The sequence below is a fragment of the Cinclus cinclus genome, chromosome 4 (assembly GCF_963662255.1).
Source record: "Cinclus cinclus chromosome 4, bCinCin1.1, whole genome shotgun sequence".
NCBI lineage: Eukaryota > Metazoa > Chordata > Aves > Passeriformes > Cinclidae > Cinclus > Cinclus cinclus.
The window spans coordinates 42,921,575-42,945,053 of NC_085049.1; the positions used below are offsets into that span (position 1 = coordinate 42,921,575).

The following is a 23,479-nucleotide window of genomic DNA, read 5'->3' on the forward strand; positions in this document are numbered from 1 at the left end:
TATGGGATAACTACAGAACAGAGAGTGAGAAGAAATCAGTGCTCTGCAGCAATGTGGAGCAATCAGAGCTAGGGCACACAGTTGTGGAACTTAGACTCTACTATGAACTTAGTTCCTACCATGTGGATGTTACTATCACCTCTGGAAAGGGCAGCATGTTACATGGACTGGATCACAATCAGAATGGATAATTTGAGAAGAACAAATAAACACACTAAGTAAATTTATTTCCCTCTCACAAATCAAATGGCTGAACCTTGGCTGTTTTACCTCAGGAGATGAGGACAGGAAAGGTTTGATGTATATATTGGAGTCATGCACTTTCAGGTCATGGTCTCCCAGTCCTCGGGTCACTCCAATTGTTGCCATAACCCGAGCCTGGAAATGAAGAAAAGCAATGGGGTAAAATCTCATTACATAGACTGTGTCAATAGGGAATGAGATAAAATTCCTATTCTGTAACTGCTACAGTTAGGGGTGAATTCCTTTTTCTCTCTCAGAAACTCTAGATTTAACATAGCTAATCAATGTCAAAGCTTTTCACACTCATGCCATCTCCATTTTTCTCCTTATTCCAAGCTTTATTTTCACCCACATTCCACTCAGTCACCATCTCTGAGGTATAGAAACCTAACCCAGTCACCTCACTGTCCACACCATTCTATAAGAGCACTCCTTCAGCAAATTATACTCTTAGTATAGGTTTTATAGAGAACAAGAAGTGCAATTACTCATATAAGGAATCCATGGCATCTTCCTTTTGACATACTGTTGTATATTTCCTTTACCAGGGAAAAGTGCCAAGGGCCACCTTAAATTGCTGAAAACACAGGTGACAGCAGCACTGACCACACAGACAGCAGCACTGCTCTCATCTAGAGTCACCCTACAGCAGATCTGCAGTTCCCTCACATCTACCACTTCCTATACCCAGCACCTTCCTCTGTGACATGAGTGGTGTCCCAAGAGGTTCTGGGCTCACCTTCATTAAAGCTGCTCCAAAGACTGACCAGGCATTCAGCCTCCCAGAGAACCCTGCTCTCTGTGCTCTGCAGACTACTTTCCCCAAACCTGAGCTTAGCACCACAGCTTCCGAGCAAGGGAGCTCAGCATCACTAACAGAGAGCAACTGACTCAATCGTTTTGCCTCAGTGACTCCTGGCTCCACAGGGCCATAAGAAAGTAAATTAAAAAGATGTGCATGAAACATTTTGCAAATAATTTTAAACCTAACAAAATTCAGAGATAAGCTGCAGATCTGGACCTTCAAAACATGGGCTAATTTTGAAGAGTTTCTATTTTTGCATTAAGAACGTAATGCAGCAGAGGAGCACTATTTAGAAACACAGCAAGCATACCAATATCAGCAAACTGACACCACTGCGTCCTTATATTGATCCTATTGCTGCATCCAGCTAAGCTTGCTGGGACCAACACTAATGATCTCACTGTTCTTAATCACAGAGCTGAAAACAAAATATAACAAACAGCCTTTCAACTATCAGCCTTCACACATCAGAAAAATTCAACAGTGAGTTCACATATACTAGCTGAAGAAGATAAGGTTAAAAAAGGTGCTATACTTTACAAATCCTGCCCTGATCCCTCTTCTTCCTAAATTAGTTTTGCATCTCAGAGCACTATTAAATATCTTCCTTTTTTCTAGTGATATTTTGCAACGAAAAAGGAACATTTAAAGTCAATTACTTACGGAAGTCTCATTGTAGCATATTTACAATGAAAGAAAAACAAAAGCAAACTAAACAGCAAATGACTGCTGTAAAATGCTTATTACTATGTTGAGCTCTCCCCACCATCCCCCAGACACAAGACTGATTTATGACAGAACCAAGATATCCTTTCAAGCTGTCAAAATGATCAAATAAAGAGATACTGAGTGGAAAACACTGGAATGCCACGGGCTAAACTGAGTGGTAAACAGCACAGAATTCCTTCTTCCTTTGGTCTGAGGAAAGCAAACGTGCCCACCTTCTTGCCTTCTCCATATATTAGGGGAAACTTCAAGTCATCTTCCTCAATGGTTTTGTATGCCCTGTGGGGGGAGGACAAACAATATTTATGAAGCTTGCACTCAATTAGTGACCCAGTGCCCTGAAACAAGCAGCTGTGATTTCAAAAACAGGGGGGAAAATATTTTTCCTTGGGACTATGTGTTTGAATCAAGATGTAAATTTCTTTATCTACAGGAAGGTTTTCTGCAAATAGTTATCCATTTCACCAAAAGGAAAAGTGAAGATGGGTAAATACCTAACATGCCAGGCTGCTCCTACTGATTGCAAAGAAAGAGGTGAACTGGAATAACATCCTAATCAGGTAAGATATTGTTGGATATGGTACCAGCTATACTATAATACAGTTCTTAAAAAACCCCGAATCCAACCAAACACAAAAACCCAAACAAAACAACCTCAAACCCAAGAAACTAAACAATACCTAGGTTCACACTGTTAATGTGAAATGTGAGCAATGACAGGACAGGTACAGACCATGTGAAACAGCTTTCTGATCCTGTTCTCATCCTCCAGGACCACAGGAACCAAGACAAGCTTCACGCGCTGAAGTTTTAGGATATTTAGCGCGCATTTGACCTTGACTAGTTGTCAGACGTTTCACATTTCACAGCAGCTTTCCCATGGACAAGAGACAAGAGAGGTAAATGCTCATGCTCTGATTCTGTTTACCGCATGCCTGTGTACTACTCCACCTTTTACACATCCAGCTGTTGATACTGATGAGGTGAGAAGGTTTGCAATTTTGCCAGTGAGAAATAAAGAAAAAAAAACAACAGAAGATGACAGTCATTCTCATAAGCTGTAGAGTCCTGTGGTTGGTATAATATAAGCTTGAGCTCAGGTGCTAGGGTACGTTTTTGGCTAAGGTACATTGTCCCAGAGGGGCACAAAGTTGTCCCTCCTCAGCCTTTCCCTGTATGTTGTGCTTCCCTCCTGGCCCATCCATGTCCAAAGCCCTCAGGGTGATACCAAAAGTACCCTGAGTGCACAAATTGGAAGGGAGGGAAGATGCTGGGCAGGGCCCCTGCCAGCCCCAGCTGTGTAGCTCTCCATCTCTCAGGGATGGCTGCTTGAGCTCCAGGGAGTCACATGGGATCGCGTTCAAGCAATATTAAGGCTGTGACATAAACCAGAAGGAAATTAAAAATTAAGGGTGAAATCCCATACTGTAATCACACTGTCCCCTGCTTCACCAAAATATGGCACAGGCCTGAGATCAATAAATGGTGCTGTACATGCTGCATCACACAGGCAAGCCTCAGGCTTAGTGAGAGTTGCACAGACATTTAAGCCCCACCTTTACATTTCCCAGTAATTAGAGGAAGGGATCATATTAGGGTTTTGGAGGTGAGGAAGGACCAAGAAAAAAGAGAAGAACAACCAAAATGCGTACAAGAAACAGTAGTGGAGAGCTCCCCTCTCATGCTACAAAACATTACTGTGTATAAAATGAAACTAGGGGAAGTTTGCAAAATACAGTGGGTCCCTCATGTAGTCAAGAATATCTTAGAATATATAACCATAGTATTTGGCCATCTCTCTAAGACACAATACAGTGAAGGCATTCAAATGGCATTCTGCACTGAGGAGGACAAATAAATTAGCTCTTAAACCAATCCAAGAGGCACAAATTAGTCAAGTAGCCAACATGATAATACTTGATGATAAACATGATGAAACTTGATGTTTAAATCTTGTAATAGCATTTAGTTGGGAAGGAGGCAGCTCTTGCTCCTTCCTTTACTTCCAACAAATATCTCAGCCTCACTCACTAACTTGGATATCCTGGTTTGAATGTAGAGCAAAAAATTTACTATTTCTGACTACTCATGAACATGTTTTGAAGCTTCCAATTGGACCTACAGTACTGGAAGTTCTGAGGAAAACATCCTTGAGGAGTCTGAATGATGCCTTGCATAGAACCAGTTGTGCTCTGCCACCAAGAAAATGGGTATCAGCTGAGTCCATTGTGGGCATCAGTCAAATGACTAATCAAGCCACAAGCCTGAGAAGGCAACCACTCCTACTGGATGTTCACACTGTTGCATGTATTTGTTAAAATAGCAAGCAAAACTAAGATGATGTGACTTAAGTACTTGCAAGCCCCTTTTTAAAAGAAAAAACAAGCCCATTCTTTACACAGAGACTATATTATCTGCAAGGTAACTACAAATATTTAAGACCAAAGCCCTCACTTTACACTGCCCTGTAAGCTGACAAAAACGGGAACCAAACTTTTTTCCCTCTCTCTTCTTTCTCCTTATATTGCCCTGCACAGCACCTCACACTGACTGTGCTTTAGGAAGAAGGAAAAAAAAAGTATTATTTAGGCTAGTGTCCTTCAAAAGAATGCTCCCCATTGCTGAGTCCAGCTTCTTTTATGGAACCATGACAAAAACCACTGTCCCTCAGGCCTTCAACTGTGACACCTTGGTGTAAGGACATTGGGGGAGGCCATTTTCCAAGGGCTGCAGCTAACTTGTTCCATCAGCAGATTAGGGAGAGCAGCTGGCTAGCCTGTGACCTCCTGAAGCTGTGCAACTGTGAGGGAGTGAGGGAGGCCCAGAGAGCTACAGTGATTTATCTCGTGGTTTCTCATAGCCTGTCACCTCTTGGGCTTAGAACCTGGGTGTCAAACTCATCTTGAATGTGCTTTTTCTGTTAGCATTGCTATTGCCTGAAAAATTATCATCACTTAAAAAACAATGTTCAGAACTGCAACCACAGCAGCAGAGGTAGCATAGACACACTGAAAAGCAACCACAGACACTCTTAGAAAAGTACCTATGACCTGCATTACTAAAGAAACAATTAATAAAATACTAGTGTGTGGTTTGCTGCAAGAGAAGCATGAAGCACAGCTTTTCAGCTAACAACTCAGCAACTGAACTGGGGAGATGGAAAGAAGATATGAAGTTCATTTTATTTTATGCTCTGTGAAACCTCCTGTATTTTGTATGTGCGTTTATTTCACAGAGGCTACAACCTTCTGGACTATTTCTCTTGATTTTATGTAATAAAGTTGCATTTATACTGCTGTGTACTGTATATAAAGATATGATATTGGCAACAGGTATATCAAACACAGACATACAGAGAAGCTGAGGGGGTGGTTTGGCTCTTTTAGCGCCAGCATGGCCTTATTCAGCCCTCTGTGTAATTCAGCCCAGCTCACTGCTTTAACAACACAGTGTTGCAACCCTCCCTTCTCCCTGCCTTCCTTGTCCACATCCCAGGAGGTTTTGGTGGCCACCAGGGCATGACAAGAAATGTTATAAAGACAAGGCAATGCTATTGCTTCCAGCTCTGAATGAGCCTAAAGTTGGTTAAGTGCTTCTGCCACGTAAGCCTCTATTTTTCCAAATGGAAAAACAGGGGGAGCAGTGGGGAGTAGAAAAGGGAAGCTCATGCCCAGCTAGATATAGCTGCATATTTTTCAGTTAACTTTGTTTCTTCATTTCAAAAGAATTATGAAATGCTACTGCTGTCCAAAAATATTGAACTAGGCCTTGACATATGTACCACCCACAAAGTTACATTTGGGCTCAGGATCAACATTATGGAAAACCGGGCCAAATCGCACCAGGAGCCAAAAGAGATGTCAGAACAAAAGAACTAGGACTGACACGATGTTACTCGTATGCTAACTGGAATCTGCTCTGAATGCACAGTGAAAAAATAACCAGGAACTACTAAATGCACAACACAATCTACAGAAGCAGTTTCTTCGAGTGCTGGGGTCATTGGCAGTGCTTTAGCACTCTTCAGAAAAAAAGATTATCAAAGTTACCTGCATATTTCTGGGTCAGAACATGAAAAATCAGTCAGCTCCCATATGCAAATTTCAGAGCCAAAATCCCAGATAATGTCTTACATGTGTTACGAGTTCTCCTGCCATATAAGTTTTCTTAAAATTGGCCTTCTGAAAGCACATACAGATTCATGTAAGAGTAGAAGTTGATGACTAAAACCAAAATCCAAAATCCAAATTCCATTTTCTTTAATGGCAAACTATGTAAGGTTACGGGTCATGAAAAGTATTGCATTGGCATCCCCAGGCACAACAGATGGTGTTGAAAACACAACCTACCCTGACCTGGAAGGTTCAGTTCTGTGTACGACAGGGGAATCCGAACTCTGTGCTCTGCTTTTTCATGGCACTCGGCTTTAGAAAGTTTGTCTGTGTTTCACATCTCTGCTTGTGCACCTAATAGTAAACTGAGAATTAAACCTAAGGAAGAGCAAAGACAATCATCATCAAAGGGCTTTAGCTTGAAACATAGAATAAACGTAATTGTGGGAAGCAACCAAGAGAAAGTACTACTGCTTCACAGAAGTCCTAGTTCACACTGAGTACAAGGCTAAAGGCACGTCTGGGACAGGTCTGTAGATTTCATGTATTTCTAGCACTGCTTTGCTACTACTCTAAAACGCCCCAAACCTAGGGCCATCCACACACCCTCCACGTGCCCCAACTCTCCCTCTCACCCAAAATAACCCAATTCACAACAAAACTACCCCAGCTATCCAAACAACCTCCTTCTCAAGCTCAACTTTCTTTGGTCATACCAACAGAAAGTCATGTTTTAATCTTTAAGCAACACAAAACTTGACAGAAACTATTTTTTCCCCTCCCACACAAGTAATCAGTGGAATGGAGCTCATCTTTTGGGTAACAGAGCTTAAAACACCAGTCCAAAACAAACTGTTCATCTGTACTATCTGTTGAACTACAGGCATCTAATCAGTGTAAGTGCATGCTTTTTATCAAGAAGAAAAGATATGTAGTGCAGGTTAGGCACAGAGTTATGACAACTCAGCCATAATCTTAAAAAATGTCCTTACACTTGTGCTTCTGTAAAGTCAGGATCTCTAACTCCAGACAGTACTGTCTGATACTAAGCACCCTCTAGATAGGTTAGCTCTAATGTTCAGTGTCTAAGTATTTTTCCCCTATTGCTCATCTGACACATAGTTTAATGAAACAAAATTGCAATAAACAAAGAAAATTAAGGCACACAAACTATAGCAATGTTTGTTAAGAGAAAAGATGATGGCAAACCCAAATCAAAACCCACACACATGGGCCTAGAAAAATAGTTTTTAGGGGAAGATTTACCTTAACCAAGATACTCTCACAGGCCTTCCATCAAGTAAAGAGGAAAACATACAAGTTTTAAAGCCCTCAAAACGCACAGAAAATTCAGAAACACCTTCTTATGAACCTGAAAGTGTACAGTGCTTCATTTTGCAAATCCCAGTTCTGTCTACTGACCTAAAAATTGAAAAAAAAAAAAAAGTCTCTCAGGATGACTTATACACATCTATGATCTTTGGCTTGGTCAAATCAGATCAATACATGAGCCTTGGACCACCAGGGAGTCTTCACTGCTGTGTACAGTCTTAAGATGGAATCTGGACTTCAGAGAGCACCAGAACCACATATTCCTGTGGAAGTAATTCCTAAGCAAAACAAACTATCCATTTTGGCCAGCACAGTTTAAAGACTCAAGCACCAGAATCTTTTCAGGCACTTCCTCGAATGTCGCTGACTTTTTAGTCCATTCACCTCTATTGGAGCATTAAATGCAAGTGGTAGAAGAGAAGTCAGGGACAGGATTGTCAATCATCTCAAGCATTTAGAGAGGTCCTTGTCCACAAAAAGATAAATCAGCAAAAAAAAAAAATATGAAGGTATTTAAAAGTAGAGGCTGGGAGGGACAGAGCAAGAGTATTGCAAGTGCGTTCATTCACTGCTTGTGAGCTGCTGAGCTTCCAGTACTGAGTGACAAAACCTGTGTGCAGATACTGCAGCTGCACATCGAGCAGGTTCACCTTCTTGCAACAGTCTCAGCAGGCTGTCTTTCCTTTTTGCCCCCAGTGAACATGCTGCCTTGAGCACTTCTTAACATTTATTTCATTTCTTCTACTCTTAAAAGACAAACAGGAAGGTTTGTCAGCAATTTAATCTGGAGAAAGAGGGGTAAGGGAAGTCGCCTATTAACACTCTGAGTGCATGAGTGCACTGGAGTGTACTGTGACAGAAAAAACATTTTTAAATTCGTATTTTGCCATATTTCTTGTTAAAAAAATGTTGTGAGGCACAGGGCAGAAAGGCTGCATGTTAAACTCACAGTGCCTGCTCCACACTTGCTAGCTGGGATCCTCTGGAAGCAAAGGAGATTGAGGTTAAGGAGGAATCACAAAGCAAATTCTTCTGGGAAAGACCTCTTTAGTGCAGGATGGAGGAGGCAGTGAGACACAGCAAGCAGAGACCTTTCCATTCTACACCAGTATTGGAAACTCCTCCAAGGAGCAAGGGGCCTCCTCTCAGCCAGAAGCAGAGCCATAAATCAATCTTTGGTAACAAGGGAAAGAAAGAGAACCAGCTGAGGTTATGTCAAATTTGTGCAGATGGGGAAGCCAGAGAAAGTATAAGTATGGAAAGAGACCACCTTATTGGGAAGAAGAACTGGTTTTCCTTGGATTTTCAGAATGAAAATTATCTCATTCCAGTTTAGTTTCCTTCTGACAAAACAGGCTGGGATTCTTTTGTTTGCCCTTGCATATACAGTACCTGATTCCAAGCCAAGGCAAAGCCCAAGTGGAGATGCACAGCCATGCAGGGACAGGTCTTAGATGCACGGCTTCCAGAAGGAGATGCTCTTGTAGGACATGACTCAGACCAACCTCATTCTTATCACTCTCATTCAGCCCCAGAAAGGCCATTTACATAGAGCTGTACTCCAGACTTAAGCTTTCTCTTTTGTAGCAGCAGTATTACTTTCCTGTTTCTGCTTTCTCCTGCCTCAAAGACTCTGGCTCAGCTCCTGTGGCATGTGCACTTGGGGGAAAGAGCCATTCATCATCATCAGGAGACATGCTGTACACAGCAGGTCAGCTCTCACCTCCTGCTGTTCCTGCAGTGAAGACTGCAAATCCTGAAAAGATGCATAACATGCACATCGCAAACAGCCATTCATCATTGCAGAGCTGTGCCCAGGCACAGCCCAGCAAGCTGCTCTAGATGTGTGCACCAACAAGGCACATATCCTCCTGCTCCCCACCACCTTGCAGCGAGAGACAAAAGCACAGACATGGAAAGCAAGGAGGTGGCTGTCGATGACTGTTTCTGCTGCAAAAATTATATCCTCTCACTCTCCTCCAGAATGGCCCAGCGCTGCAAAGGTGTCCCATAATCATTAAATTATGAAAATGTAAGTTGCTGGAAGGAAATTAATACCAGGCATGACTGGGGAAAAGGTTGCTTTCTCATGAAGTAATTATGAAATTAAAATTTGATCTCTCCCTGGTGATTGTACAAAGAATACAGCTGAGGTCTCAAACACAACAATACAGCCAGGATTTCAGCAGAAGAAACATAGAATGTTTCACAAAGAAGCTCAATTGGAAAAAAAAAATCAAAATGAGGGAAAGGATGACTTTTTTGCATATTACATGATTTTGGCTAAAAGGCGCAATCAAGCAGGTCAGAGCACAGGGTTTGAAGACTTCCAATTACTTCTTACAAGTTGGAATCAAGCTGTTAGGAAATGCAGCTTATCTGAATAAGACTAATAATGCTAAGCTAATTAGCCCCACAGGCATTAGCCAGCAGATAAATTCAGGCCAAAAAGAGGGACACTGTCACTTTAAATACTGCCTTGGGATCGGTGGAAAAGCTAATGAGGAGTGTCAGTTGGGGCTGTTTTATTAGGTGGTTCTCTAGAGACTATAGCCTGAGGTTTCTATAGCAGGGCTTCTGTGCTTGATTCAATAAATCAATTTATATTAAAGGAGGGTACAGCACAGGTGCCAACTCCATAAAGCATTTCTGTGGCAATTTCTGTGGCATTTTTCAATCTGCTCAGGCACTCCTTGGGCAGGCTACCTGAATGTGCTGTCAAAGGACACTGAGCCCAGCAATAAAGAGTAAGATAGCAGCCACATTGGCAGTATTTGTTCAAATCAGCTTACACATTACCAAACAAAACATGTACATTGGCTCTCACCGGGGTATTCTGGATCCCCAGTAAGTGATTAATGAGAGCCTGGTTTTTGTGAGCTGAAGTCTGAACCGCAGACGGCAAGGCAGCTTGCACAATGAAAGCAAAAGGCATCCATCCCAAACAAAATGAAACGGCTTGAAAAGCGAAGTTGCTTTTTTAATCAGACGCTTAGAGGCTGAGAGACATTCCCTGTTGGAAAGAAAAGGGCGCGTGCAGAACAGGCTGGCAGCTTTCCAGGCAGTGGACAATATTGACTCTAGAACAAAATGGGTTTTGCTTAGTGCTTGCCTCAGGGCACTAGCCTCCCTGCTTTGGAATAAATCATGCGGGCGATTCCCCAGCACGGGCTGACCCTCAGGGGCTGACTCCATGTGCCACAGCATCCCCTCACCAGACACACGGACACCGAGCTGGCAAGGGCTCCACTGCTGCTGCAAAGATGGCACGCCCAGAGACAGTGCCCAATTACCCCCTCGCTGCCACCTTGGGCTTCAGCCCATGGTGCGTGGTGGGCACCACACTGCCTCAAACCATTTCTGATGGGTGCAGCTCAGCTCTGCTGCTCGGCTCTGCCTCTCCTGGAGGGCAAAGGAAGCAACCAACAAATAGACCAAAACCTGTACTTGTTATCTAGGTCTCTTTTGCCATGCTAAAATCAAGTCAAAAAGCTGAAATTGTGGTCTGGAAACAAGCTTTTAAAGAACTCCACTTCAATGCAAGCAGCAGAAAAGCCACTGTTTTTGTTCCAAGGAGGAGCAAAAAATTGACTTTTAAACCACCCAAGTTGATGCCAACTGGTAGTGCCTTCAGTCAGGAACAGTGCTGTACGGCTCCTCCAGCCCCACAGAAGGCTGAGAGGAGAACTCTGGAAGGAGCCACGGTGAAGGACACAGCCAGTCAGAAATCCAGGTTTGGGAAGGTTCTAGGATACAGTCAAAGCCAAGTACTTCAAAATTGTTCATACTGGATGTGCACATGAAGGAAATCTGACCAACTGTGTCTTAACTTTAAATAAAAGCCAGAGACAGAGAACGCTAATTCTGTGCAGTCCTTTAAAGGAGCATCTGTCACTAGGCCTGCTGTTTCTCCCCCCCATATTTCCACTTCTGGTTACTCACCCCCTTTTTTAGCACTGACCACTCTCTGCTTACATGGCCTCTGAGTCTTTCCTGATGCTTCTGGTGCCAGGACTTGTCAAAGCCACCAGGACACGTCTCTCCAGTACCAGTTTAACCTTTGCAAGGCATGGGCTTGAAAACTCCAGCCCAGAGACCCAGCTGTGAAAGACTGTCAGTAACACAGATAATCTGCCAGCAAATTATGGCTTGAGACAGCTTGAAAGCTTGTTCAGCAGGACACACTGCTCTTAAGATGCCTTGCCAGCTACACTACATGTTTTGCAATCGTTGTTGAACCACAATGCACATGGGGCTAGGGTGCAGGAAGGGCAGCTCATGGTCAGCTCCCAGCAGTGTGGGATTTATTTTATGTATATTTAATACAGCATGACTTCTAATTGCAGTTCCCACTGAAAAGAAAGGAGAAAGGGTAGGTAAGCTGGAGAGAGAAGGGAAAGGCTGGTCTCAAAGCAGTCACAGGCAGCCTGGACTAGTGATGCAGTACACATTGCTGGATCAGTGGTTGTCCTAATGCTGTGGGGAAACTTGGCAGCTGTGCTACCACTGTGGGCTGTGGAGACAAAGCCAGTGTGGAAACTTCACATGAAAAAAAAAAAAAAAGAAAAAAACAGAAAGCAAAAAAATAAAGGGCCAAATACATTATAACACACCAAAGACAATAATCTTTTGCAATCCAAACAAGCTGGGCAAGCCAAGCCATTGTTGAGAATCTGAAAAGCTCTGGACCAAAGGAGAAGGATAAAAATGAAGAAAAAAAAGTCATACAGCTCCTAATAGAAAACACAAAAAGCATACTGAATTGCAGAACACCAGTTTATTTTCCTGAGGAAACATCAAAGCAGAGAGTGTTCTACATTCTCTCACTAAAGGATTAAGTAATTAAATGTAACAGTGGCTGTTTCTTCCTAGTATCACCTGCACTTCTCCACATGTATGTGCAAATGTCAACACACAGTGAGGCTAATGACCAAAAACCAATTCAGACAATTGATTATCTGTACTGTATATGATGAAAGTTCAGCAGCATTTTAGTGTATCAAGCTCTGGCTGGCCAAAGTGCCATCTGATATTTTCTAGAAAAGGAATATATATGCTAATTTATTCTCCATGATAGATAGTGTCCTTAGAAACAAATGCAAAACAGACATGTCCTCGGCCACTGTGTCCTGGTGCATCAGTTGAATCCAGGATTAAGAAGGAGAAGAAAATAGAAGTAAAATCGTTGAAGTAGAAAACAGCCACTAAGAAACCTCTGCCACCTCAAACTGTCACCTCCGAGGGCCCGCCAAACTGGAAGTCCAATGTCTTGTCCACAATTACAACCATTAAAATTAACCCAGACTTTTAGAGAAACAGAAATGGATTGCTTCCCCTCTGCCTAGGGGATCGCTGCACACAATTCAACGGGTAACAAACATCTAAGGCAAAACCTTGCAAAAAGAAATGGATCCTTATTCAGAAGAGCTCTGTTTTACACAAATGTATAGCAATAAAGCAATTTCCTCATGATTTTATTGTCCTGAGGCAACCAAACAAAGAGGTAACTGATGCACTAGTTGTGCAATATGGAGCAGCTGAAGGATTCCAATTCTTTTATTAGGACAAAAATGTAGGCCCCATTTTTCACTTCCATCCAGAAGTCAAAAGGAACAGCAGGGAGAGGTAGTCTCATCATAGTCTCCACATGCTTCTGCTTGGCACTGGCCACAATACTGTGATGAATTCAGATTTGAATTTTCAAGTCACAGTTCAAGCATTTATTCCAGAATAACTGCTTACAGCTAAGCATATTTGTACTAAACTGGTCACAACTTTTACATTGACCATATTAGAATCACTAACTGGATCAATGTGTGTCCTAGACGTCAAGAAATTTAGAAAAATCAACCGGAAAATACTGTTTTCTCCTCCCTGCTATATTCTAGACCTAAGAGAGTTCACAAACAGGTATTGAAAAGCAACACATTGAATCAAATCTGCCAGTTTGACTTACCAAACCTTACCTTACTCAGTATTCTGCATTTAGAACTGCTGTTCCTTTTTCTAATGCCAAACAGTATTAACTATGTAATAACCATTTCTGATAAGGTCAAGTGCTATGCACACATTCATAAGTGAGGTAGAAACTAATACACAGAATTAGCTCTTTGCTTAACTTTTAAACTGTTCATTGCTGTACAAATCTCAACATTCTGCTGCTGATTTGGACTGGAAAAAAATACTGTAGTAAGCACAACTTCCACTGAGTTTTTTGACATTTCATTTGGAACCTCCAGTGTGCATAAATAATTATTTTCCCCCTTCAAGCTTTACTTCATATTTATTTAAGCACTGATGCCAATTTGTGTTAATCACTGAATTCTTTGCAGTGTCTCATGGTCATTCTTGTTTAATAGGAAAAGAGCTGTGGTGTCACCTGCCAATGCTGCAACTTCCACCATTCCAACCTCATTTCCTTTCCAGACCACTAACCAACCAGGGAAATTCAAAACAACTCCCATGAACCTGAACAAACCCTCTTCTCCTTCCAACCATGATGACAGAAATCTGTTCTTGCCCTCCTCTCAGGAAGTTCCTGGCCTATGATACTTCTGTAGCTCTCCCCAACATGTTTTTCCTCCCAACTGGCATGTCACATCTTGAAAAAGAGCTTTTGGAAGTCTACAAGAAGCCATTCTTTATTGGTGCCTCCAGAGACATCTGTGAGTTTAACAAAAAAAACCCTTCTGCAGAAATTGGGAGAGTGTCTCATGATCTTCCAAATGTTTTGCTGTCTAAGTCCTCAGTTGATCCAATGTTCTCATTTTGTTCCTATTCTTTTGCTCACGCCTGTAGCCTTTTTAAAATGTGAAGTCATCATTCTCAGAGTGAAACTGCATATTCTACTAGCAGCTGTTCAAGATGACAGACAATGATTGTTATTCTCAGATTTACATGTGCTGCACAAACACTTCAGATTATGTTAAACTTAGGTCATTATTCTGCTGTTAAAACATAATTATATTTATGGTCCATAATGCATGGAACAAAGCAAAAGTTATGTAGAGCTGTAGTTGTATGTGAGCATCCAGGCTTCCAAATCTAAATTAGGCTTTCTTTTTAACCCCTCAGGTCTTTTTCTTCCTGAAAGGACATTTACTACAGATGCTAAAACATAAATGTCATGGAAGTGAAGACCATTTGCATATATTGGGCTTTTGCCTTTATAGGTCATGCACAGAACTCACAACAGCAAAGATTAGGGCTTCTCCAGCGGGCCTCTTGAACCCAAAAAACAATGAAGACATTCAGCCAGAAACAAAAAACCCACATCATTCTTTCTGTCTTCACTTTTTAAAGTCCATGCTGTTCATTCAAGCCTTTTCATTTTAAGCTGTGTTCAGATAGGCCCATGTCTAAAACAATTCCTAAAGGGATATCCAAACCAAGCTGTAGTGGAGTAGGGGAGGCAGGTCTTCCCTTCTGCAAGCTTTCCGCAGCATGTGAAGGCAAGATGGCCCAAGCTCTTGGTTTAAAAGACAAATGTCTGACCCACTGATCCAGAATTTATAAAAAGCTACTTCCAAGATAGGAAAATTGTTCAGCTTTCAGGAAGATCCCCTGACACATCTTTGCCTTTATATACTTGCTCACACATTAAAATGAACTCTCTCAAGGGAGGTCAACTTATTTAAAACATCTTCTAGAAGAAAGATACACCTGAAAGAAGGAAATGCCTTTTCTTTTAGTACGTAGGGGTACACCTCCATGTTTGATGCAGTTTACACTAATCAATGACAGATACAAGGCAGGCACTGGTTGGAGAAGTAGGCTGACCCCATGCTGAGAGGGACACATCCTTACCAGCCAGTCATGTTGAAGTCACGGTACAGCATCCTCTTTCCAACTTCCTTGCGCTGCACCCTCCGTGGAAACTCTAAATGTGTGAATTCATTTCCCAGCAAGTGAGGCTGCATGTAAGCCTGCGGGCAGAAATCAAACCACAGATATCACATAAAACAAGACATCATCTATTTTTAATGAGCTAGTATTACCATCCCTTCCTGGTCCCTTCCCACACAAATTCCACCCACTCCTCTACCCTTTTTCAATAAAGAAGATGATCTGCTCCTTTTCATCAAACAATGAATATACACCATTTCTGCCCCTGCCTGATATCCAGAAGCAGCATTATAGGGAGCAGTCCTCTTGCCCTCAAATTCCCTCATTTCTTCTCCCTGCTCCACAAGATTTGGGACCTCTAAACTACACTTCATCCATTGACCTTGAAGGAGTCTGCAGAGCTTTGCAAAACAGAACACATGGCCTTTTGTAAGTCAGCAAGAGAGAAAGGAATGATCAAATACAAAGCCATGGAGAGATTTGGAGGGGTTAAGTGTGCAGTAAAGCCCGAGCTTTGTAACTCCCAGTTCAGCAATGTTAGAAAACCTAACATTGCTACCACACTTTGTCACCACCTCAATACACCCCATCACATAACACTGCAAACAAACACAAGCTAGAGAGCAATTTATTTTCTTGTTTTTGAAAAACTACATCCTTAATGCAAAATAGACTTTTAGAAAAGCAGCAAAAGTTTTGTGTCACAACTGCAACTAAGGTCTTTGATAGTTTTAATGTTCAAATGCTGCTCATGTCCTTTCTGGTGCACTGCTCTACAGATACTGGGAGGCCTCTTTGCCAGAGTTTTGCCTCTGGCTCATGTTCTCCAAAGCGGATCACAGTTGAGAGCATCGCGAGGCTCTTCATCCACTGTATAAATTTTTGGATTGAATTTATTCACTGATCACTTGATGTGATAGGTTAATCCTAAACATACTTCATTATTCTTTCTGAAATAAGTCTCACTCTTTTTTCTTTAGTACTCAAATAAACAAGCCTTCCTCTCTTTCTCCGCAAAGCTGCATTGTGAGCGAGCACTAATAAAAGACAGTCAAATTGGCTGGGGAACTAAAAAAGTTGCATTCCTTAACCTTTTTGCAGATAACTCTTTTTCCTTATCCAGACAGTTAAGGCAATAAAGTCTGTCTTATCTTCAGCAGCAGCTGCCATCAAGGGAGATGAAATGAACGGGGGTTTAGGTTGTGTGTATGTCATAAATCTAGTGCTCATCAAAGGTAAGCAGCAGGAAGCACTGGAAGCCCTTATTGATCTACCTGGCATCTGTCATGCAGATAGTTCACAATAAAATATTCCCTGCATTTAAAAGTTGAGCCTGCTCCCACTCAATTTAATAGGAGCTCTATCAGGCTCAGAACATCACTGTAACACTAACTTTCTAGCAGCTTGTCCCTGCTCCTATCACCAGACATCCTTCCAGAAAACACCTCAAGCTTGGTTGGAACAGGACTGAGGAAGGTTGCTGTGTGTAGCCAACAAGACTGGATCCTGCTTTCAAAGAGCTGGCTTTCAAGCACACAAGTGATCTTGATGTCGCAATCCCTCCATGGAACAGGAACTCCAACAAATTCTCTCTGTGTACAGTTAAGGGAATAACTTTTTTTTCCTTCATTCTACAGTCAGCCAAGGTCCCCTTCTCCACCCAAATATTATTGTCAAGGGCCCTCTAATTGGATCTCTCTCCTCAATACAGAAATGGTTGGGAAGCACTAGTGACTTCTGAGAGGTTCAGCGGTGTAAGTCCACATGAAGCTTTTCATACTTCCTGAACTCTGAAAATTCTTCATTCTTCATTTTATTCCTTTTCATTCCAGTTGCAAAAAAAAGACAGAAAATTCCTAATGATTTGATGTATCACAATATATGAACAATATTTGTTCTTTGTATGATAACAAAGAGCTAGATTGTATTGGTATTTTAAAAATTTTCTCTAGTCTATGGTATTGTAAACAATGAAGTCAATCTGCATTGAAAGTGCAATTCAATTCACTTTTTAGAATACACTGCTATCTTCTTTAAACCACTACCAGCTAAGTACTGTCACCTGCCTATAAAACAAGGTCATACTTGAAAAAAACAATCACACCTGATATTAAAATGAAGTTACCTGACCTACAGATTGTGAGATTACTAGTCTGAAGAGGTCCAGAAGAAAAACACTACAGGCTTTTAGCATTTTTTCACTTAAAAACAAAAATTTCCTTTATTGAAAAGGTAAAGCAATCAGGAGAGACTGCACTGCATAAAGGTTTACTCAGATGGAAAGTCTGAGGTCATAACTGAAATAAGATTAATAAAGCTGGCACAGTTACCAGTGGACTGCTAATGTTCAAATAAGACTTCTCTTCCACAGCCAAGCCTCAAAGCTTGATTTACAATCCAGGGATCTTAACTTGATTCTAATATTTTTGGCATCAGTGAAACAGAGGGAAAAGAGCAATTTGGAAGCTGCTGGTGTCTGGTCTGAATTCTTATGTGAAGACATGGGGATTTTTGTTGTGCTTTGCTTGAATTTTTAATTTTCCATATTTTTAACCATTTTTTAACAGTTATTTTTGATTCTTTGCTTGTAATTCTACAGAGAGGAGAATGTTCCACTATAAAACTCAGCTGCAGCTTCCAGTCAGGTTTGTTGAGAACTATTCTCCATGTAAGAAGCAGGACTCTTCTCCCCACCTCAACAAAACCATGCTGGGCAGCAGAAACAGAAAATAAATAAAAAGCAACACTTTAAAAATCTACAGATCTTCCAGATAGATATACAAACAGAACTATGAAATCCCCTTAAGTGATCAAAGAAAACAAAATAAAGTGAACTGACTACCAGAATTTTACCTGTGATGACACAATGTATTTTCCATTTTCAATTTGTTTAGCCTCGATTTGCAAGAACCTCTGATCAGAAACACCACTCAGAGGACCTGAAATTTAACAAATAGCGTGGCTATCCAACACTTCCTATATCCTTACGAGGTATTTTCAGACAACGTTGTTATTCTGTGTTATGGAACTGGAACATTTTTCATATTTTCTCTTTCAGAAGCTGTTAGAGCTCTTTGGCATAAATTTGGTGTAGTCTGCACTGTGTGTTTTTGGTACTCTGCCATTTTATGGTGTATTTTGTGGCTGGATGTATTGCATTCAAAATTAGTTGTTTAAAATGGAGTTCAGTCAAAGTAGTATTAGTCATGGTTGTTTAAAAAGGGCATTTACTTCCTGCTGTGTTTCCTGGTGATTAGAAAAGCAAACATGAAATTAAGATAAACCTAGACTTACACACTAGCATGCCAGTTAATTAGGCAGCAGGAAACACTGCATGTATCTTATCTGCACCTCAGTAAGGCCTGCCACTGGCTTTCCAGCTCCTTCAGTAGGCACTGCACTGGAAAGTCATTGGCACTGCATTCTGTGCTATTTTCAGATTTGCTGCTGTCCCCTACACCAACTATATCTTACAACTTCATAGTTTGATCTTATTGTGCCCTTTTCTCCGAAAGAATATTCTACTATATAGGACTACTGCTCACACCAGCATGCACAGCCCAACGCACCCAGAAGTTTTGCAAATGATTCAGCCATTATCATAGGGACACATTTAAACCAAAGAGAGATTAAAATTAAAGGATGTGGTGGTAAAAGGAAGGAGAAGACCAGAAGCCAAATCCATCTCTTGATTAGTCTCTCATTTTGTGAAAGGCCAGGACCCCATCCATGGAACCATACATCTCTTTTACCACAGCATCTTCCACTGTGTCAGATGGCTGAAGCAATCCTATGCTTGGTGATATAAGGAAGCCAAAAACTGTAAGAGAATTACATCTTTACTGACTTGTAATCAAAGGGCTGACTGGACAGTTAGGAGATCTAGGTGCATTTCTCTTCAGGCTCAGGTTCTACAGGCATCCTTCAGCAGGTGAGTCAGTGACACTTTTATCCTCATGTGAGCAACAAAATAAGAACAGATCCTCTTTGAGCCCATGACTATCTGGGCTCATGAACCTTTGCTTGAATGGCAGCAAATACAAAGAGCACCCATGGTCACGGTCACTGGTGGCCACCAAATCTCTACTGGCAGTGACACCTGCACTGGTAGCAGTGGTGCACCATTTCTGGTGAACTTTGGAGGGGCAGTTTGGTGGCACACATGAAGATGCTACAAACACCACGCTGACTTCACATGACATCTTGAAAGTGGAACTTCAGTAACTAATAGAAATATACCCATCTGCAGTATGCTCAATTAATCATTCATTTTAAACACATTTTCCAAGGGAAAAAGTAACAAAATCTATCCTATTTACTGTTGCAATTTAGACTACCATGACTGAAATTAATAGCCTCCTCAGCAGATGAAATAAAAATTGCTTCTGGCTGTCACTGCCTGCACAACTGCTGATTGTACCAGAGCAGTTCCTAGTAAATACTGGATTTATTTTTTTTTTCCTTCAAGATACAGTGATACAGGAATTCAGGACTTTTCCCAAGTGCTGTGTGGAGTTCTCCTATTACAGTGCTAAAAACAAGAGACACAGAAATTCAGAAGAATGCCCCCTAGTGGAAGGGAAGCAACATGGTGTACTGAACCTCTACAGAAGCCGAAGGCCCAAGGGAATACTAGTGCCAAGCTTCTGCACTTTACATCTTAAGAAGCATTCTCTGACTGAAGGACTGATTGCTTTCCACAATACTGTCAAAAGCTGTGTGCACAGAAGTCTGTCTCTGCCATATAACCTGCCTGAAATCTGCAGCTGGATGCTGCCCCACCACTGCCCTCCTCCTACAGAGTGTTGACCAGGCACAGAGCTGCTTCAAAGTCAGAACAACTGGATAGTCAACTTGTTCTTTTCAGGTTTCCATGACAGAGGCATGGAAATGGCCTACTACCAAGGCCATTCTTGGATTCAAGGCAATAAACCTGCCAGGACAGGGAAAACAATTGCTTCCCTTCCCTCTCAGTTACTCAATCACTATTAGCTGAAGCACAATTTTGCCTAAGACTAGACTGGAGGACTTAATATAAAGATATTCACATGACCCGAAGAACTCATTATCCCATGGGTTTCTTTCCACACAGAAATTAAGTCTCAGAAAAGGCTCTTCTACACTCAGTACATAAAAGAACATCCTGAAGCAATCAACAGGCTCTAAAGGCAGAGGGAAGCTCCTTCATCCTGACTGCACCAATGGTGTCTGCTGCATAGAGAACAGCCTGCAGGCTGTAAATCCATATCCTCCCTTTGCTTGTACAGTTACTTCCTCACAGTGAACAGTATCTCTGCATTTACCAAGTCAAACATTAATGCTAAAGTGATTAAGGATTTTCTTCCTTTCGTGAAGGAAGAGCAGCACAGCACATTTGAAACAAAGAAACTCAACTGCAAATAAGAAAAGAGACTCAAAGTAAATAACTTTCAGACAGAACAACGGACGAGAGATGTTGATGGGAGAATAACAGACTAATAGCAGAACCTGGGGACAGACAAGTGAATAAGAGGAATTATTTGGGATCTAATTAGTAAGACAGATGCAAACTTTGGAGTATAATGCTTATGCCAACCTTGCAAGAAATTTGAGGTCATCTTTTTCCTTTTTTTAAACACAAGAGTAAAAATATTACTTAGGGAATGTTGTGTTTGAAATTATCTGTAATTTTGTTTCACGCTCTTGCTGCCTTGCATGAATTCTCTTTGAACATGATACCCATAGACTTGGCATATTTCTTACAAACAGAATTAAAATAGACTAACAAAGGTAAAGGCATTTTCCACAGCAAACAGCAGAAATGCTTTTCAGATCAGCTACTGGTTACAAATTTAAGCCAGAAAGGATATCAAAAGAGGAGAAAGAAACCCTTGTAGGCAATGTTTTATCTCTTATTTCCTACAGAAGTAGCAGGCTCCCTAGATGTTAAAGATATCTTTTATTTTAGAGGCAAAAAAATTATTTTAAACATAACTGAACTGTAAATATTTATTAGGCCTCTTTTCCATTTGGTTCTCTGAATATGAATAGTCCCAAAGCAGTATTTCCTCTGAAATTTTCAGCTTTACGCCAATGAATCCGACTGCAAAAAAAAATTAAATGTGATGATTTTGAGGAAACAATTTTTTCTTTAAAACCTTTCCACCACCACCTTTCAAACACTGGCATTTTATCTAGTTTCAAACCACAGTGCTTGATCCAGGTTGAAAATAGAAGATGCCTTAAGATCTGGGAAGACCACTAACCTTGGCCTGTCCACCTTGAGTCAGGCAAGGCTGAGAGTAAGCCTGCCTTGGCTGAAGCTTAAATTTCTAAAAAGAAAAAAGCAGGAGAACAGAGGAAGCACAAAGGAAATCACTCAGCCATGTTAGGAAAGACATTTTGACAAACAACTAATTGACTTCAACCAACTGATCTGTCCATCAGTGAAAACCTTAAAAAGTAACAGGGTGGCCTGTATGAAAAATAACACCATACATTTTGAATTTATTACTCGGGCAGCTTATCAGCCAACACAGCTTGGTCTAGTGTCCCCAGCTAGTCACCCTGTCCCAGCTTTATGGGTGCTGCTATAGCAAATAAGACTAATCTTTGATCACCCATCCTATCCTGCAGCTATTAATGTTCACTGAGATCACCTCTAAGTCGGATATCTTTCTCCTGATGGAGATACTACCAGCATACTGCTAGAGTAAATTAATTGAACTCTGCAATATCACTCACATACAAAGAGCAGTCTGTGGTATTTTATACTGTCACACAGCATGCACTGGGATAGACTGAAATACATCTCTGGATCACTAGCTCTATATCTGTGCTCTCAAAATCCAACAGCAGTAAACTGCTGAAGGGTCTGCAGCTGAACAATGTACACAAGCACAGCCAGGCTAACCAATGGCCTTTGCCGAAGAGGTAATACTCCTTTCATTGAGATTTGCACCACTATGATTTTCTCCACATTTGCTGATAGCTTAAAGACATACATGATCTGTCACTGTTGTTCAGTGGACACATCTTTCACTGAGCCACACTCAACAGCGTTTCTCTGAGCCTTTGATATTACTGGGCAAATCATGTCATCAGCAGCACCTGATTTGGTCTTCGAGCCTCTTACCAGATACTGAAGTCGCTGGCGTTCAGTCTCTGGAGTGAATTCTGAAGACATTGGAATGACTTCGCCATTTCGGATTATTATAGCTCTGTAAAAGTAATAAAACATTATCAGAATAGAAAAAAAATTAGGTAAAAAACCACAAGGTACAGTCACATTCTTATTCTCTTCACAATCACAGTCAAATACAGCCATTTCTTTTCTACTGAGTTTGTCAGCAGAACAGGCTAATTCCTGCCCTGCATCCTTTAGGCTGGGTAACAAAGTGCACCTGTATAAGCCAACTTCATTTTAGAGCTCACAAAAGCATCCAAGCAGCAAAGGCAAGACTTATTTCAAATGATGTCTACAGGGTATCTTTATTAAGCGGAATGCAGACACCCAGAGGAGATGCTGCAGAATCATTGATTGTAGGACAACTCTTTGCAGGTTTTAATACCAGCTGTGGCTGACACTGTCTAAACTACTGGCTTCAAGTGGCTCATCCAAGCACTTTCCAATTAATAATTGGTCATGTGTCATGTCAGAACATTTCTACTCCAACAGCAAATGGAAGTAGCAAAGCAAATCCTATTTAGCACAAATTTAACTAGTTACCTGCTGAAAGACAGCAGGTAACAGAATGACTGTGGATTAGCCAGGAGATTTTATACCCACTTCTGCAAATGACAGAGAGAAAGTTTTCAAAAATACCTGCCTGTTGCATCTTAACAATCTGATATGCTGGACACAAAATATGGTCCAATCTTTACCTGGTGTAATGCCACTGGCTGGAAGAGAAGTCACAGGAAGAATTTACCCAGTATTTCTATTGCGTTCTGCATTCATGCATCCGCTCACAGAACTATGTTCCTTTATCTTTCCATTATGCAGGCAGCTCTGTAAGTAGAGCAATGCTTGGCACTTCTGATAAACTGTGTATCATCCCAAAGACTTCAATGCCTGTTTGTGGAACTGTTTCTCAGCCATCAGTAGATTAATTCACTGTTTGGATAACAGCAGTATACCAGCTCTCTTCTTGAATTTAGACAGAATTTGGTGTAGCTAAAAATAATATTTTCCACTTGGATTCCAGTTTCTCTATGTTTTAAATGGTCCCATTTCTGTGATATTTTCACCCCACTGATGTCCTATTTATGAGTTAGCTTACTTCCCTTGATAATTTGATTGATATGCTGTCCTTGCCTCTATATCAGGTGGTCTGATGACACTGCAATGCAGCCAACAAATATGGTAGGCATACAAGACTGAAAATTTAAAACTTCTAAATTCAAAACATAGTCATCCTGAGAAAACCAACTCAGG

The 23,479-nt window shown here is 41.2% G+C and overlaps 1 protein-coding gene across 1 annotated transcript in view; it reads right to left on the reverse strand.

The window, feature by feature from the left end:
- Positions 1–23,479, reverse strand: part of PPM1H (protein phosphatase, Mg2+/Mn2+ dependent 1H) — a 123,547-nt gene that overhangs the window by 14,203 nt on the left and 85,865 nt on the right. The window contains exons 5-8 of the mRNA XM_062491973.1: positions 22,178–22,262; positions 15,025–15,143; positions 1,990–2,053; positions 271–378 (exon numbers count right to left, since the gene is read on the reverse strand). Of these exons, the coding sequence (XP_062347957.1) occupies positions 271–378; positions 1,990–2,053; positions 15,025–15,143; positions 22,178–22,262 (376 nt within the window). The remainder of the gene's footprint in view (positions 1–270; positions 379–1,989; positions 2,054–15,024; positions 15,144–22,177; positions 22,263–23,479) is intronic.